This window comes from Curcuma longa, chromosome 1, assembly GCF_044706935.1.
Source record: "Curcuma longa cultivar G26 ecotype Majalengka, Jawa Barat chromosome 1, ITB_CL_G26_1.1, whole genome shotgun sequence".
In the NCBI taxonomy this organism is placed as follows: Eukaryota; Viridiplantae; Streptophyta; class Magnoliopsida; order Zingiberales; family Zingiberaceae; genus Curcuma; species Curcuma longa.
Window position 1 is genome coordinate 5949147 of NC_133861.1, and position 18923 is coordinate 5968069.

Consider the following 18923-nt stretch of genomic DNA (forward strand, 5'->3'; position numbering starts at 1 on the left):
CAGAAAGAAAGAGGAAGAAAATGGATGTATTTTTGTCTATTCATTATGAGAGGAAATCTCATTTGAAATAAAACAAAAACTTGAGAATCCTCTTTAGGAGTTGCTAAGGTCCTTCAAGAGTAAATATATAAATGCAAAAATGGATTGCCTCAAGTATATGATTTCACTGATAAAGTTCTTAGGAGAAGAAATAAGATGGTTGAATAAATGTTTAAGGAGAAGAAATATGATATCACTGATAAAGTTCTTAGGAGAAGACAACAATTATTACATAATTATTTTGAATTACTTGTCTATAGTACACATGTTGAATAAATGTTTGTGAATATACTTTGTATTATGTATCATGTGTAATCGGTCAGTGAGCCGAGTCACTTGGCTCACTGACCGATTAGTGATTGAAGTGGCAATATGTTGTTTCTTAGAAAGTGAAAAACGCTTGCCCCTTCCTCATCTCCTCTGTTCCTTCCAGGTAAACAGTATTATTAAAATACATGAAAATATGTTGTTGAGTATATTTTGGAAATTAAATGAAAAACACAGAAAGAAAGAAAGATAATAATGAATGGGTTGCCATTTCCAAATTCCTTCTCCTTTGGGCGATGCAGTCATTTCAGCAACAGTGAGACAGGAAAAGACCAGTCAACATACACATGTCATATGTCCTACAATTATTGGATAATTTTATCCATAATATGTATGACAAACCAAACACTAAAGTTATGCTTTCTTGATTATTAGGTTTGTCTCAAAAGACAAATTTAGAAGAAAATTATACATTGACTACAAAGAATTAGCCCTCTTCTTAAAACTTGTCTATCCATCCATCTATTCAAAAATCTAAAGCTATGATTTTGACAATGTCAATTGTAAGGAGAAAAAGAAAAACAACACTCTACGATTCAAAAATAAACTGAAAGCTTTTTCTCTATCTTGTCTTGCACTGCTGAACATTTTTGCAACAACTTGGCTAAATGCTCATCCAACTTAGGAAGAGGAATTGCAACTGGTAATCTATATTTGTGAACCCCTACTACTTTGTTAGTCTTTTCAGAATCATCATCTTGATGACCTGTAGGAACAAAAATAGAAGCTGTGGGCTCGTTAGCCATTAAAGATGAAGTTGAAGGCTTGGCAGGTGGAATAGGTCGCACTGGAAGTGGAATATTGCAGCTAATCTCGACTATCTCATTGAAAGAAGGTTTTGATGTTAAAAGATGCATTGGATGAACTCCTGAAACACCTGAACTCGAAGACAGATTAGCAGTGATGTCACGAGGATACTCAACGGCAAAAAGGTTGTCTTCATTCTGCACCAACAAATATGCCACTGAGCGAGCCATGTCTTTCAGACTCATTAATCGCCAATTCTGGATCCTCCTGAATATCATAGGCCACCTCGGAATGACATAGTAACAAGAGCCACAAAGCTCAACTTCAGCACTAGTCTGAACCATTATTCCAGCCTCCCTAGCAGCTACTTCAGGGCTCAACATGTGACATGTTTTGCTCATGTAGCTTTCCAGACATTCTTCAAGAGCCAATTTTTGGCGATGGATCTCTAGGCTCGTATGAGAACTTCGCTTCAGCCAGGAAATGTCATTAAAAAATTCTGGTAACTTACAAGCATTTATAGCGCTGGTGAGTCCTTGAATCCGTGCAGGTGAACTCCAGCCAATGCTTGGTAAGAAGGTATTTACAAAACATCGTTCGTAGCTCAGATTCTCAAGGAGATCAACCTCAGGACATGGCCAATTATGCCTATTCAAGGAAGCAGCTCTTGCAATTTCCTCTACCAATTTGTCCAATGCTGCATTGAAAACTGAGATAAAATGGTTTGGACCAAAGTTAGAGGCATTAGCATTTCCTAGCATCTCTGCATAAGATAACAAATATTGCAGGACAACTTCTCGTGTATTTATTAGATTAACAGTAGGTTGCTTGGGTGAATTCTTAGCTAACCACAGGAGACCCTCTCTCAGTTTATCATCCTGGAAAAAACCAGTCTGTTTCTCTTTGGGGAGGCTATAGCATATAAATATAACTGAAAATAATGAAACCCTTGTCATATCAGCATCCTGAAGGCCAAGCTTCTGCATTATTGTGACTGAAGGGTCAGAGATTCCTTGGTCATACACATCACCGCTTACTATCAAAAGGGGTATGTTGGATCCAGATGGTATGCATGCTATAGCATTATGAAGCCACACTCTTTGCATTTCCCATGGAATACTCTCTGATACATGGAAAATGATTGAAGTAGCCCCATCAACAATATAATCTTTAGCAAGTATATTATAATCATCACAATTGGCTTCGCGAACTACAGTTAAGCAGCAGTTGTTGCAAGAATTAAATTGGTTGTTAAACCAACTCCTCCATATTGATAAATGCGGCACAGAAACCACTGGTTTGCTATTTTGGTTAGTAGAACCCATAACTTTTGAGAGTAACCATCTTGAAGAGGCACCGTTAGATTGCCCCATCATGTGTAATGGCTGGACAAGTACAATAAGCTTCCAGCAAAGACATCTAGCATTGGGATTTCTTGAACTTAATATTGGTGCCACCAATTCTGAAACATTAATAGTTGACCATGATGTATCTTGTTTCCCATATCTCTCTTTTGCAGCAAAATCAATGTTAAGCCCACTGCCGGCAAGACTTGGAAGCTGATTAATCTAACAAATTTAACAATTACACCAATCATCAAAAAGCTTGTCAAATTCAGAGATTAAAGTCAGAATTACTCACAGTTTTAGATTGTTGAAGCGGTGGACCCAGAAATAGGGAATTAAATGCAGAATTTGCTAGCATAACTTTTTGCTCACGTGTTTCTCTCCTTTTAGTTGCTTGCTGCTTCCATTTTCTGATTATTAACCAAAGCAGGAGAAAAAACAATATGAAATTAAGAAACTTATGCGAGTTCCTAATAGTGTGGTAAGAGAAGTAAAGGAACCTCAAGATCAACTTAAGCTTCACTCGAATTTCTCTCCTTTTCCTTGCTTGTTGCTTCCATTTCCTGATTATCATCCAAAGAAGGGGGCAACCAGAAAAGGACAATGAGCAGTAATGTAAGTTCTCAATAGTGAAATTTCAGAATTCATAATGCTGTAAAAAGAGCAAATGAAGAACCTCAAAATAAGTCTCAGCTTCTCGTTTGCAGCTTGATTCGTCTGGTAAGGCATTAGCAATTCATCCTTTTTTTCTGGTTCTCTATTTATAATTGGATGAAATTGTGAACTAGAGGTGACCTTGTTGACTATAGAACTTATAGGTACTATGTTCCTGACAGAAGTCACATCTGGAATGGGTAAACGTTTATAATTCAGGAGTGGATCTCCTTGATGGAAAGCCTGGGAACCATTGGCAAACATTTTGACCGGAGAGACCACGGTTTGAGTCATAGGAACTGTCTCCTGGCGATCGACAGCCTCCTTGCTAAGCATAGGAACAGCTACATATGGTATCCAATCAACAACTACAGATTGAAGTGAACCACTTACACTATGATTGTGTGAGAATGTACTTGATTCTGCTTCAACCATTTTTTCATCATTAATTTGCACATCAAGGGACTTTCTTGGGTCAGTAATGGCCCCAAGAGCAGTAAAAGCATCTTGGTCATGAATTGTGTCTTTGCTTCTATTCTTCAAAGTATCTACTTCAGATGCATCACCTCTTTGCTCAAACATCTCCAACTCCATAGATATAGTTTGTCTTTTCTCAGCCACAGGGAAGATAATGGGACTAGAACAAATATCATGAACAACCCTCTCTGATTTCTTGAGAAGCACAAACTGTGAACGTTTTGTAGGGAAATCCTCTTCACTGTTAAGAAAAGGTCCTCCCTTCACCATATAGGTTTCCTCGAATTCCTTTAATTCAAATCCATGATGTTTTAAAAGATTTTCCGCATCCTCTCCCTAAGAATCAGAGACCAATCAAATAACAGCATTTGGACAAGCAAAAAAGGAAAGTTACTTGACCAAAACAGACAAATTTTCACATACCTCCAAGCCCAGCCATCTTACAACATCTGCAACAGGGATTCCTTGGTTATTTGGAAGACTACTGTGTAGAGAAGCAAGTGCCTTTTTTCTTATCTGGAAAAAAGAACTCTATTTAAGCTCTCATCAAACCATAACAATGTGTATATGGAGAGTAACTCAAACAGTCTAATCATTCTAATAACATCAGCCACATGGGCAGGGACTTCCTCTCAGTAGAGATCTTTGAAAAATAAAAATAAAATGTCAGTCACAAAACACAGCAGGCTTCTTTCACTAATTGCACTAGATTGAATTTGTACAAGAAATGTTTGCTTTTGTTTTGAGTTCTAGCACTCAGGTTTTCAATATAGATGTCGACCACAAAAAAATCAAAGTGGCAAATCTTTTGACTTGATCTTTAATTTACACACACTAGATTGATCAGATATAGATGTTACATGCAACCTACCACATCAAGGGAGCAATCACTGATAACGATTTTTAGTCATCATCTCTCCTCCATTTTCACAGCGTAGGATAGAAAAATAACAATCAACACAGGAGATGTGCGAAGAATCACAACCCATATATGCAAGGATTATGCAAGGAAAAAAGGGGGCAAATGGCAAATTAACTTTTAGTCAATGATTTTCACCATTTGACTAAACTTCAACCATATTAATATGAGAATTTAATGGGTTCATTTATATTCCCAATTTCTGGCATCAAGTTATTTATTGGAAGCTCGAAAACTAGAAGTATGTTAATGTGACGAGCATGCAACACTTTCTAAGAATGTATATGAAAGAAGCAAAAAGAAGACAGAAGACACACCTTAGTAAAGTGAGCATGCATCAAGCATGCCTGTAGGTAAGTTGCTTTTCGTGCAAGATGAAAGAAGTTAATATAATTACCCATTTTACAAGCTCTGGAAAGGAAAGCTTCTTTGTTATAATTGCTATTAAAAAAAAACCAATATAAGCCAGTAAAAATTCTGGGTAAAAGTACCTTGCTACATTTCGGGCAAACAAAATTTCTGAAGAACGTCTAATTTCAGGAGTCATCTTAGCAAGATCACGTGTCAGTTCCATAGGATCCACCTGTGTATATATACATGTATGATGTATGATAAAAATAACATCTCCATATAAAAAATAAAAAGCAGATAGCGATATGACTTACTTTGTATCCTGGATGCTTATCTACTTTGAGGAGTGCATAATAACCACGAAACTCCTTTTCAGTTGACACACTAATTCCTTTCTTTCTATGATCATCATACATATGAAATAACTCAACAGATGTCTTATTCATCTGCTCAATGTTTAGATGCGCATCAAACCCCTGGGAAAAACCCTCTCCTTTACTGTATTCACACAGCTCATGCATAGCAATAATATGGAGTCTAATCTGGTGCGAAAGAGAGTAACTTGATCATGTGAAGTGAATTGCTTAAGGGTAAAGGATTAACATCTCAGAAAGTATTGTACCATTTGCTCAAGCATGAATATTGCCTGGTCATTGAAAATATGCTGCATCCTGAGATCCATCCTTATTGCTCGCATCCGATCCCACAAAAAATTGTAAATATTCAAAAAATCCTCATCATACGGCTGATTCAACAAACTTAGTAGATAATCAATTGTTTTCTGCAGGACTGGCATAGGCCTAATTAGGTTGGCATCACGCTCTGCTGTCCTGGTGTACTGCAGGAAACAAAGTAAAAAAATTGTCTTGTCATTTGAAATGAAAGATCATTTCAAAGTCCACAATGACTCAGTCAACCACCTTCTTTACAGCAAGATACTTGCTAGTTTGGTTTCTCTCTCCATCAAGTCTTTCGTAGCTATCAAGATCCCCTTTCCTCTCCCGTTCCGCCCTCTCGGATTCTGAGACATTTAAATCACTTCATGAAGCTGAACATTTTTTTTTGCATTTTAAATATTTTTTAACCTTCATATGGCAGGAAGAGCATTTTAATATTTGCCAAAACTTCTAAAACTCCCAGGAGACATGCATAAAGTTTCAAGTTAGCAGTTCATAGACCTGGACACATATCGGGGCACAGTCCCACCACTGCTGCAGATGATTCTAATCCTTCAGACTGAAGTACATTATCTCCTCTGCTTGATGATCCTGTTTGCTCAAAAAGTTTATGAGTGTCCATGTCCAAAGAAGTATGGTGAAGTTTACTTTCTGAACTTTCATCCTTTGATTTCACCCGATTTTCTGTAGGTTGGCTTAGTTCCACTCCAAAGCGGGCCAACCGTCTTGCCTTCGCTTGAATTTCTCTGCACATGAAGGCTAAAATCAGAAAAAGTAAATGAATTTGTACAATCACACATGCATCTCTAGCCCATAAATCCAAAAAGAAAACAAAAAGATTTATATTGACACCTATCAGAGTCATGTTGGTGAGAAGATGAACTTAAAACTGAAGCAGAAGGCTGATTGGGAGACCTATCCCTTTTGTATGATCTTGACTGAGGATGGTTGGCTGAAACATCCTCTCCATTATCATACAGGTAAGAATCATCAACAAGTTTAAACCTTCTTTGAGGCATTGAGAAATTTTCTGTAGTCTGGTCCTCTGAAACCAGCAGGTTTTCTGTTGGTTCTCTTGGCTCGACTCTGAACCAGGTCAATTGTCTTGTCTTTGCTTGAACTTCTCTGCACAGAAAACTAAATCAGAATATAGAAATGAATTGCACCACATGTGGGCATGCAACTCTGCCAAATAAAGCATAAAAGTCAAATAGAACGCTAGAGATACCTCCTAGAGTCAGGTTTGGCAGAAGATGAGCCTAAATCAGAAGTGGATGGCTGATTGGGAGACCTGCTCCTTTTGAGCACTTTAGAATGAGTATGCCTTGTTGAACCATCGTTTCCATTATCATACACATCAGAGTAATCAACAATTTTTGACCTCCCGTGTGGCATTGAATCAGTGTAATAAACAGGAGAATTTCTGGGACTGCAAAGTCCAGGAGTGGATATGTTAGGTGTGAAATGCATTCAAAGCATCCATGAACGAGTCCAAAAAATCAAATGAAACAAACAGTCAGAACTACTGAAAAACAGTAAATATCAACAAAAGAGAACTACTACCTAAATATTAACCTACATATAAGTATAGAACCAAGTTGGCCATTGATTGGTCAATGCATCTTATTAAGCTTAACTAACTAGTATCATTATCATTTTCCAGCATTGTCCATGAATTCACTTAAGATATGTTTTTATTTTATTACACATTCATGACACCAAATAGACAAATCTTTACTCCAACCAATTTAGAAAGCAATTTATTGTTTCAATAAACTTGGTTACTCTGTCTGGGAAATCCTTTTAGTAACAGAAAGCCTTTTTTACTTGGGTATCCTTGATACTGATCTAAGGCAGAAGAACGGTGAGAAATGCTGTGAGTTTTTACAAGGAGCATAAGACTTTTGATTCAAGCATCTAAATAAAATGAATTTTTAAAACTTTGGTTGCAGCAATTCCAAAAACCTTTTCATAAATTCCATATGTTTTTCAGTCCATGAAACACAATACATTTTTCTACTGAAACATAAAGATAAACTCCACATGCTTTCAATTATCCTTCAATCTAAAACAAGAGACCCATAAAAAAATTTTGTTAGTAAAGCACCTAATTCAGTGAAGAAAAACATGCAATCTTATTGTACAATGTAAATTTGGAAATAGTTATTGACAAGAACCTTTACAAAATCCGCTGGCTCAGAATTCGGAGGGGAGCGACGGCCCTCGGCGTTTAAAAAATCCCCTGCGCTCTTGTCACCGCCACCTCGTGGAGAGGCACGCCGTATCAGACGCTCAGCCCTCCACCGCTCTAGCTCTCTCTTCTTCTCTAGGCGCAGGAAATTGAAGGCAGGAATCAAGAACCCTAGCGCCCCTCCTCCGGCGAAAAGTCTCAGCTCCGATGTGCCCCTCACGCAAACGCAAGATCAGTTGCCTCACAGTATGCAGCACTTGGGCTGCCTCTCAATCGGACCAGCCGGGCCGATCGACACGGCACCGGATTCGGCAAGAATTCAAGAAACCAACAGAAAGAGAGAGAGGGCGACTAAGGAGGATTAGCGACGTCGGTAGGGCGACTAAGGACGGGTGGAGCGACGGCCCTCGGCGTTTCCACAAAATCCCCTGCGCTCTTGTCACCGCCACCTCGTGGAGAGGCACGCCGTATCAGACGCTCAGCCCTCCACCGCTCTAGCTCTCTCTTCTTCTCTAGGCGCAGGAAATTGAAGGCAGGAATCAAGAACCCTAGCGCCCCTCCTCCGGCGAAAAGTCTCAGCTCCGATGTGCCCCTCACGCAAACGCAAGATCAGTTGCCTCACAGTATGCAGCACTTGGGCTGAGTTTGCTGTTCCGCCGGGCCGATCGACACGGCACCGGATTCGGCAAGAATTCAAGAAACCAACAGAAAAGAGAGACGCTGGCGGTAGGGCGACTAAGGATGGGTGGAGCGACGGCCCTCGGCGTTTCCACAAAATCCCCTGCGCTCTTGTCACCGCCACCTCGTGGAGAGGCACGCCGTATCAGACGCTCAGCCCTCCACCGCTCTAGCTCTCTCTTCTTCTCTAGGCGCAGGAAATTGAAGGCAGGAATCAAGAACCCTAGCGCCCCTCCTCCGGCGAAAAGTCTCCGCTCCGATGTGCCCCTGATGGGTGGTGGGTGGCGGGTGGGTGCTGCGGGAGGGGCAGCGAGGTGTTGGCTTTATAGGCGGGCGCTACGGGAGGGGTGCAAGCGTGGCGGAAGGCGGTGGAAGCTGGCAGTGGCTTTATTATTTTTATTTTTAAAAATTTAAAAGAATTTTATATATATTAATAAAATAATTTATTAAAATAATTATTTTAATAAAATAATTTATTAAATTAATAAATATAATTCATTAATTTTACTTTTTAAAATTTAAAATAATTTTTTTAATTTATAAATATTTAAATTAAAATTTATTGAATTAATTAATATAATTTCAATTAGATTTTATGTAAATACGGTTAGATTTGACTCTTTTCTGATTAATCTCTTTTTTATATGATTTTTTATTTTTCATAATAAGATGTTATTTTTATTAGAAAAATCTATTATATTTATATTTTTATATTAACAAATTAAACGTATTTTTTAATTTTCTTTTTTAAAAAATAAAAAATAGTATATCATATTAAATATATTTTCTATTTTCTAAAAATTAGATAAAAAAATAGAAAAACAAAAATAAAAAATGAGAACTAAAAAATTTTTTAAAAAATTCCAAATCAAACACCCCTTAACATTTTCTTCTTCTATCTCATCTCTGTACGTGCTGCAATTAAATGATGTGAATTGCGCGCGCTCTTCATGTTTTTTAATCTCATTGTTATATTAATTGTTTTTTAAAATAAATAACTAGTTGAGTATTTTAATCCATATTTAATTGCGAAGGTAAAGTGACTCCATCTTGTATGCATGTTCACATGTTGAACATCAATAGATTATTATTATTATTATTATTATTATTATTAAAATAATATCATATATTATAGCTTATAAATTATAATTGCACAAGCATACACGAAGTTGTTAGTACAAAGATAAAATACTTCTCTATTAATCAAGTAAGAACATCATAAGATTTTGAGATTATTTAAATTTTTATTTAGTTATTATTAAGATATTATCTTTTATTTTGAATCAATTTTATTCGATGACAACGTATCTGTGTTTGATAATTTTTAATATCTTTTCTGAAATTTTGCTAGAAACATGAACCTCCAAAATAGCCAAAAGCCAAGAATATCGACAAGGTACAAGTGTAATATCAAGTGGTATTATTGAACATCCAAGACAACTATTTCACAAGGAAGAGTATATAATTGTGAACAAGCATATAATTATATGTTGGTAAGAAGCATCCATTAATCATCTATATTTGCTAAACATATATCCATGATACATTGTGCATCTTTCTAAAACTTATTTTTTCACATCATATTTGTTTTTCAGAAACTGCTGTTTCTTGCTTCTCCTCATGAAAGAATGAGACAGAAGTGATGCAAAATTCAGTGCCTTCCACTTATGACAACAACAACAATGGCAAAGAACTTCAAACAAGAAATCTAACCCCTTTGCTCCAACTACTTGTGTCATGTGAAATTGGATACAAACATGAGTTCTGCTAAGTTTAATTTCTCCGGCTTCGGTATCGCCTGTAGGCCTTTTGCAGGGCGGCGGTCGCATCATCTAGCTCGGTCACTTGAGGTTCCTGACTCTTAAAGCTTAATGACTTCTCAGGAACTGCCTTGCTCAATGGGCTGGAAACCATCTTGCCTCCTGGCACTTCTATTGCTTCAATTCACTTCTGCAGAAACCAAAGTTTTTGCCTCCTAATTACCATCACAAGAAACAAAATGGGAAGGTGAAACATGGAGGAGGAAGCCATGAACCAGAAGTTGTCACTATACCTTGCATCTTTTTTGTTTGATATGTAGCAAACAAGTTCACTGAGACATCTTTTCTTTTCAGTAGTAGAGAGGTTGCCAATAAGTGTTCAAGGATGTTCTTTCAAAGAGATAGCATGATCGAGCGATCTCGAGTTACTACCATAGGTGGCTTCTTATGGCATTCTACTTTGTTGCAATTAGTTGAGAAGGCAAATTAGGCAATGTAAAATGTTGTGTGTTTTCTTCAGCTAGAGTCTGTAAACTAACCACATTGCTGTTTAAGCATGGAACGAATATCTTTAACAATGACTGCTTATGGTTTGATACTTGCATCCTAGCTTCTGTATAAGAAGTTGAATTGAGTGATCAAAGTTATCGCATAGCATCTTAGTAAAGAGGACATTTAAGGATTGAAACAAATGTTTGACAACATTGATACTGATAGAAGTTGACTGAAACTGAAATCAAACAACTTATGGATTATCCATCACAGTAAGTAAATTGAAAAGAAAGAAAAAGATCTAAACTTTTCCTTACATTGCTCACAGGAAGATATGGACACTAGTGGGATCATCTGCTATTCTAGGTCTGTTGCTGCTACTCTACATTGACAGAAGAAGACAGACGAGAATGTTGGTATAACACGGTTATCTTGGTTTGCACACAACTCAAACAGAGAAGAATGATGCCTTTTCAGTGATAGCCCTCGAAGCCATTTAGAGTGCCATAGATAAGAATTTGAATTTCCATAAGCTTTGATCTCCATGTGAAGGACCAAGCTCTTCTTGGAATAGCTATCTCTCACCCTTTGTCTATCGAAAATAAGCTTGTGAGACCATCATTCTCCAAAGTTCCCAAGGACATGAAAGATACAACCACCACCATTTACCAAATTGAGCTATGTATTCTCTAGAGCAATGAGGATGCTGAGGCAAGATCCATTCCGATCGAGCATGTGTAGTTAATCCAGAACTAACTTGAGCTACCTCTAATGCAAGGCCTAAATCCACAGCTCCAGTTATTACCTGCTTTCTTGCTAGGATAACTATTCCTCCCTACTCGAACACCAGTGCTCCCAGTGGAAGTCTGAAGGACTAAGTGAAACAAGAATATCAATAAAGATAGTAAGAACTTTCTGAAGTTAAGACAAAAGAATACTCTTTCTACAAGAACTTTCAGATTTCTCTTCATCCCAACAACCATGAGAACTTTTGGCAGCTAGTTTAACTAAATGTTGCACTGTACTTCAGTGTTATAGTTTGCCTTTATCAGGAACTATATATCATACTCTTTGCCAAAACTATTGATTGGTGCCAGTTACATCTAAAAACACAAAGGGACAGTGATTAATGCAGGAGATAGACATGTAACCAATGTCTCAAACATTAGGTCTAACTAAAAGCCATGAATATGACAAGTGAACACATTACAAGAGCCCTGTCAATGGTTCACTGTGTATCCACCAACCACATGTTAATGAAGGTCCCAAATGGTTTGGAATCTTTTTCTTGCTATAATTATGAAAGACATAATTAATTAAGGCCCCCAAAACCAACTGTCACATATAATTTTTTGTAATTATCACATATATAGTAATTATTTTAATTGCATAGTATTACAAGAATGCTCAATCTAGTTTCCTTACAACCTTTTTCTTCTATTTATTAACTTAAGAGGCATAAATTTTCTAATGATATTTCTTTAAAGGCAGTGATAGAGACATCAAATGGGTTAGGTAGTTTGCCTCCCAATCTAACCTCACACGATATCGGTTGCGCTTGGGTTTTGCCATGCTTGACCCGAACCACACACGGCCTCAGACCGAGCAATGCTCTTGTGGCTTGCAGACTAGGTTTTTTGCATTGTGATGGTAGTTAGTAAGTATTTATAATAGTTAGTAATTTGATTAAATGGTATATGGAGCAGTTTGTTAAGTTGGGTTAAAAGAAACTCTTTAATAACCTAAATTGAACAGAGTTGATCGATCAAATATGTAAATAACTAGGACCATCACAAGCTGCTTTCTTTCAACCCAGGGAACAAAAAAATACTACCAATACCAACAAGGTATACATTTTACTATCAAATGATATTATTGAATATTCAAGACAATCATTTCACAAGGAAGAGTATATAATTGTGAGAAGCATCCATCACCTATATTTTTTTAAACATATATTGATGATATATTGTGTGATAGTGACAACAATACAAATGCATCTTTTTAAAATTTATCTTTTAATAGAAAATACACATTCCAACACAAAAAAAAATACTAAATATCAATTGCAAGAAGATGCTTTTTCAAGAAAAGTACTTGAAGGAAGATGCTAACTGAACATTTACTTTATTTTTCAAAATGTAAAGGTGATCAGTCTTGAGTGATATGAGGAAAGATAAGTATTGCAACAAAATAGCTGAACTCATTCTAATTTATTATCTGAATTTAGTAGCAGTTTAAGGGTATTGTGCTGTGGTTGCTCTCTCAATTCACTACCAGAAATTCCAATCAAGCACTCATGTCCAAGTGCAGATTACAGTAAACCTTTCACAAACTCCTAAAAGATGATGAACTCCTGTTGAATTTACAATAAGATCTTATCATCTCAATTATCAGTTCTTCTTTAATTTCTTCAAAAATCTTATCTTCTACCTCATCTCCTACTTCTCTTACCTGTTTCAATCCACTCCACGCCCTCCTCGAGCTTGATACTTCTGATGCCGTCGTCTCTCTTATGACCTCTTCAGTCTTCTCATGCCTGAAGCAATCATGAGAAGACTCATGGAGCTCTTTCTCGGCCCTCGGCTCGCAATTATCTGAACGTTTGAACTTCTGCGTTTGATCAAATTTGCATTTTGGCGATCCAAGTAGCTGGTAAAAGGCAGGTGTATAAGCTAGCTCAAAGAGCTCATTAAACAATTCAAAAACTTGTGGCGAAATGCTCTCCTCTATACCTGAAGCAAGTAATCAACGATATGAATCACTGTCACATACAGCCAAAGCAGAGGAGAGAAGTTAGCAAGTTATATACCGGGAACTTTTGTGGGTTCAGCTGTGAGCTCTGTCGAGAAACCCGCATTGAAAGGAGCTTTTTGGAGCCAACTGGCGATGCTCTTGAGCTGCATTTGAATCCAATTCTGTAGCCTATTGTAGGAAGCTTTGCTGTAGGTGGAAGGGAGAAGTTTGGGAGAGCGGCCTTTCTCCAGGAGGTGGGTATCCAAGAGGAAAGGCTCTTGTGGTTCTTCAAGGAGCTCGAAAAGGCGGCGCCCATGGAGTGGCGTTGGGGACTGAGGCAGAGTGAAGGTCATTTAAGGAGTCTCGAAGTTGGGAAGAGGAGAATTGAGGAGGAGAGAAGATGCAAGGATTCTTCTTTGGTTCTTGCAACGATTCTCCTCAACTTTTCTCTGTCAGCCCCACAATGGCAGCTTTAGCATCATGCAACACAAGCAAGGACTGTAAAAGAAGGGCTTCTGAGCTGCCTAAAAACTTACTTTCTTCCTTCATCTAGCTCTCTTGACTGTGAAACTGAAACTCATGGTTGGATTTTGGGCTTTGATTGCAGATAGATGGGCTGAGATGGTATGCAGTCCGTTAACAATTCATGAAGAAATGTAGAGATAGGATGAGTCAGGCATGATTTTCCATTTGTTTACAAGTGTGAGACTACCCCAAAATACAGGCATGCCTAGTATTCTGGCATTAATTTTCTCAAATATCAATTACTCTACACAATGATCAAAGAAAAAGAAGACTATCTGCTAAAAAGGATAACTGTTCAAGCTTTCTGTCTAGTTTGTAACCTCACTCTACAAATCTCAATGTTCCTTATCGTAAAGGATTCAAGTGGAAGGGGATGGTGTCACATCTTCCTCCTCATTTGGTGCACTCGTAGGCAATGAGACAATTGCTTGGCCTGGATGGCTATATTTCTTGAGCACTCTTTCCTTGTTTTCATTCCACCAGCCCTCTGCTTCTTGAGCACCAAACCTTTTCCTCCTATGAATGAATCAAGAACAACATGCGAAATAAGAATGCATCAGCTTTCTCGCAGGAGATTCTTCATCTTTTGCTACTAATGACAATTATTTTACCTGAACTGAACCCGTTTGAATATCTTGGCACCGCTGCCTTGTTGAATGTAGGTGATGTACACACCAGGCTCAAACTGTTCTACGAGCTCTGTTTCTCCGTCGCTGTCGCATTTGACTCTAGGCGATTTCGTGCCATTGTCAATGCTGTGCTGAGAGGCTGTGTTGTGAGCACCCTGTGTTGGTTCTAACTCATCCCTAGCACCATAATGAGTTAGGAGTTGATCACCAGATAAAGAAACCATTGTCGAAGAGATGTCCGATTTGATACTTTCGTTGTGTTTCAGGAATGTTTCTACTTGAGTATGTATTCCCCTTAAGCTATGGCCAAACTCAGAGGGCAGCTTCTCTGTTATATCCTTCAGCTTTAGTGAGAAAGTGAGCCATCAGATACAAAACCAAGAATTAGTGATTTCTATAAGAGAACTTCCAAGCTCTAATTATGCATGGAATGTGCCTGGAAAACTGTTCATTTCTACATGTTTACGAAGAACATGATTTCAGATATATATGTAAGAACAAGCACCTGAGCGTCGAGATTTCGGAAAACTTCTACCGCAGCAATGCATTTGGCAGATTCTTGTTGAATTTTCTTTTCTGAATTCTGCACGGCAAGTTCTTGCACTTCACATCTTTTTTTCAAATCCCTGACCTGTTAGAAGACGAGGTTTATTGTCTTTGTTTTTGTGAGTGGATACTGAATTTGCCCTGAACTTGCTGAAAACAAAGACAATTTAAAAGTTGTCGACGCACCTGCAATTGCAACTTCTGGACCTCCTGGTTCAGCATTTCGTTAGACTTCACGAGACTGTCAGTGATCCCTTTGGAAAACACAGCAGCAACAGAGCGTGGAGGACTCGGATTTCTCGAGTACGGCGACGTCGGCCTGGAGCTCACAGGCGGAGGAGGAGGCGACGAGGGAACGATCGGTTTCAGAGCAGTTTGAAGCGCACTGATTGAGCCAGTGAGAGAGATGTCTTTCAGCTGCAGCAGTGAAGGAACCTGCGGAGCTCTGAGTATCGACGAAGATTCTGATTTGGCATCGCTCTTCATCGATTTAGCTTCGACGTATTTCGTCTGGTCCACACTCGGCGACACCAGAGATTTCGAAAACTTCATTTCCCCTTTATCTGGCTTCTCCTTGATGTCGATGGATCGACGAGGAATTACAGCAGCCTTCTTGCTAGCAGGCAAGGAGTTCCCGGACTCAGCGGCTTTCAGCTTCGAATAGCAAGAATCACACACGCGATGAGGCTTGCCCGGCGTGGGCGCCAAGGCGGCTTTCAACACTTTCCTGGAACTACAAGCATGGCAATGCACCAGCCCACAGTTGTAGCAATTGTGCCTCTTCTTGGTGAAACCAAAAGCTTGTCGACACCCCGAACAAACCGACTGGTCGGCGCCGGAAATCCATTTGTGGATGCAAATGCAAGCCGTGAAATTCGAGCCGCAGGATATGCTCTTCACATGCCTGTCCTTGAGAGCTTCGACGAGAGTCGGCGTTTTCCGGTCCTCTGTGTCTCCATGTCCAAGTCGGCCATTGGAGCCTCTTCCCCACGTATACACTTCGCTGCGCGACGTCAAGACGGCGACGTGGCTGGCTCCGCAGGCAATTTCTTCAACCAACTCACCTACCAGTTTGTCCTGCACCAAACACGGAACCTTGCCGTCGGACTGCGGGTTGCCGAGCTGGCCTTGAGCCGCGCTGCCCATCGTGAAAACATGGCCGGAGGTTGTGAGTCCGACCGTCAAGTTGTGCCCGCAGGCCAGTTGATGGAAGTTGTAGTCGATAAGCGATGGGACACAGGTGGGCACCAGGCGCGCCTCCTTGTCGCCGTGACCCAGACGGTGCTTGTCGCCGTCGCCCCAAGTGAACAATTTCCGAGAAATAAGATTGCCGCCCGCTTGCCCCATCACTTCGACAATGGCCGCACTGTGCCACACGCCGCAGGCGATCTTTATCGTCCTCAACCCGCTCAAGGACTCAACTTCCTTCGGCCGCGCCAGACTTTCCCGGTCGCCGTGTCCGAGAACGCCGAACGTCCCATCTCCAAAGGTAAACACTTTGCCGTTCGACGTAGTCAGTGCCGAATGCCACGCGCCACATGCGACGGCCATAACTTGCAGCCCTTCCAGAGGGCCGGAAACTTTCTTCGGTATCCATTGACTAGCGTCGGTGCCGTGGCCGAGAAGTCCAGTGTAGTGGGTGCCATCTCCCCAGGTAAACAGATCGCCGGTGGTGGATATAGCGCAGGTATGGTACTCGCCGCATGCAATGTAATCCATGTTCCAGAGTGCCAGTGACTCGACGAGACGAGGGCGGCTGACATATCTGTCGATGCCATGGCCGAGCTGACCACCTGACGGCTCACCCCAAGCGAACACTTCCCCTTGCCTTGTAACTAGAGCTGCGTGCCTAACACCACACGCTATTTGATGGACATCTAAAACTACGTCTGATTCTAACGATCTTGGGATCAACACATCGGTTCTCGAGCACATGGAATTCGGAGATCCATCAGCTACAGGTCCATCAGACCATACCACTCCCCACACATACACATCGCCCAGAGATTCGATGTCATCAGGTCCAGAACCTTGGCTGGAGGAACTGGGAGCACTCGAAACGCTAAGTCGCACACCATCTCCGTTACTCAATCTTAGTTGCATATTTGTGTGATCTGACCCAACATCTGATCTTGCTAAACTACCTGAAGGGCCACCAGTGTGATATTTTGAGCCAAAGCCACGAGATTTGCTCAGAGTGCCTTCTAGTCCGTAAGTATGGCCACTCGATACTGAGTCTCCTTCCTGAGGAAAGCAAGGTATAGAGGTACAGGTACTTTAAGAGTTGCCCATATCTCCAGCAAAAGGATGTGCAGGAACAAATATCACTTACATCAGAGAAGAGAATCCCGTCGCTCTGGTGATCAGTTCTCAAACTTTGAGACTGCACTGAAGAGATGAGAGCCCTGAGTCCTCCAATCCACAGTTCCAACTCACTTTGGTCCTTGCAAATCTATACAGAAGAAAGATATGTCACCATTGTATTGTACGGTTTAAGCCAGAACATCAAGCCAATGTGCTCGATCGTTTCGTACGCTAACCAGATCAAGAGATCTCTCTCCGTTGTTGTAGATAAGAGAGAACGATAAGTAGTCCCTTTCCGGCCTCAGATATCTCCTAAAAACAGCCTGTGAAAGTTTGTACCAGTAAGAAGGTTACACTTTATTATTGTTCTTCATTCATACAGCTAAATGAGACATACAGTTCTCTGTCCAGGAACAATTCGTATTACAGAAGACAATTTGATAGCTCTCTCCTTCTTATGAGATAACCAAATCAATGTAGTTTCATCCTGTGAACACAAAAGCAGCAGTTAGTAATTATAAACTCATACCACAAAGCCGATAAAAGTATCAGATAATGGTGTAAATAAGAAGAAAGGTAACAGTAATTCACATTGGAAATTCTGAAGGGGCAGAATTTAGGCTTTCTTTTGCGACTGTACTTGATTAACTGGGTGCCTTTCTTCAGTGCAACAAGCGCCTTCAAATTATTTATACAGGAAGAAAACATTGAAATAACAGAAGAGTAGCTTCATTAAAAATATATATACAATGAAAGAACTTCTCTATGAAATCAATTCATATTGCACCACAGGAGAAGGTTCAGCTTTCTGTTTATATATGCAGATACAGATGATGGCTTCTTAGAATTCAGGTCGGAGAGAAGATTAGGGTACCTGTTGGATCTCGCGGTCGGGGTTCCCATAATTGGCCGGATCTGCCATTCCATCTGAGAGGACGGTCGGGTGGAATCATGAAGCGGAGCATCAGAAGAACTATTCTGCCGCGTCTCCATCTCCATTGGTGAGTTGAGGAGGAGGAGGAGGAGGAGGAAGAAGAAGAAGATGATGATGATGATTCGGCTCTCCGCCAGCGCCTGCGACCGCGCCCTCGCCTCTCATCAATCACTGCTAACTATTGTTCCTCCTCCGCTTCTTCCTTCCGAAGGCTTCCCGGCCTTACCTCGGCAACCATGGGTCAGTGCCTCGCCTCCTTCCCTCCGCCGGGGTGTGGTGGCGCTACTGGATCGGCGTCTTGGCTAGGGCTGGCTTTCCTTCGGTGTGGCCTCTGCTCGTCGTCGGGGAAGATGAAGTAGCTCTCGTACAAGGCGCCATGCGGCTGCCCCGAGTTTGCGGGCCATGAGTCGCAATGTACGGTCGTTCCTCTCATGCACCTCAAATTATCTACATTTCTATTTAAAATCCGCATATACTAAAAAGGAAATAAAAACAGTAGCCATTAATAGAATTATTTGGGATTAATGTACAAAAATGAAATTTTATTATTTTCTGAAAGTTATGTAAAGCATAAAAATTAATAAAAAATTA

The 18923-nt window shown here is 40.1% G+C and overlaps 3 protein-coding genes across 5 annotated transcripts; all 3 read right to left on the reverse strand.

Annotated features, from left to right (window-relative positions):
- Positions 1-731: 731 nt before the first annotated feature.
- Positions 732-7975, reverse strand: LOC141848004 (SAC3 family protein B-like). 3 transcript variants are annotated; one of them, XM_074736126.1, is made up of 14 exons: positions 7715-7975; positions 6766-6966; positions 6390-6662; positions 6039-6283; positions 5781-5881; positions 5483-5698; positions 5175-5402; positions 5001-5092; positions 4827-4920; positions 4014-4106; positions 3136-3926; positions 2960-3022; positions 2755-2869; positions 732-2672 (listed from the first exon to the last, which is right to left on the reverse strand). In XM_074736126.1, exons 2-14 carry the CDS (start codon positions 6930-6932, stop codon positions 903-905), a joined length of 4248 nt encoding a protein of 1415 aa, XP_074592227.1. In that variant the 5' UTR covers positions 6933-6966; positions 7715-7975; the 3' UTR covers positions 732-902. The 3 variants fall into 3 exon arrangements, with proteins under 3 accessions (XP_074592227.1, XP_074592221.1, XP_074592231.1); XM_074736120.1 differs by having other exon boundaries at positions 732-2681; XM_074736130.1 differs by lacking the exon at positions 7715-7975 and having other exon boundaries at positions 732-2681; positions 6390-6657; positions 6766-6849.
- A 5011-nt stretch (positions 7976-12986) lies between these two features.
- On the reverse strand, positions 12987-13747 carry LOC141823153 (uncharacterized). Its single transcript, XM_074710416.1, has 2 exons — positions 13471-13747; positions 12987-13393 (listed from the first exon to the last, which is right to left on the reverse strand). The coding sequence occupies exons 1-2, from the start codon at positions 13745-13747 to the stop codon at positions 12987-12989; spliced, it is 684 nt and encodes a 227-aa protein (XP_074566517.1).
- A 531-nt stretch (positions 13748-14278) lies between these two features.
- Positions 14279-18320, reverse strand: LOC141830532 (PH, RCC1 and FYVE domains-containing protein 1-like). The gene is made up of 9 exons (XM_074717945.1): positions 18273-18320; positions 17990-18076; positions 17796-17885; positions 17635-17721; positions 17427-17546; positions 15281-17338; positions 15054-15179; positions 14531-14892; positions 14279-14435 (listed from the first exon to the last, which is right to left on the reverse strand). Exons 1-9 carry the CDS (start codon positions 18318-18320, stop codon positions 14279-14281), a joined length of 3135 nt encoding a protein of 1044 aa, XP_074574046.1.
- Between the last annotated feature and the right edge of the window lie 603 nt (positions 18321-18923).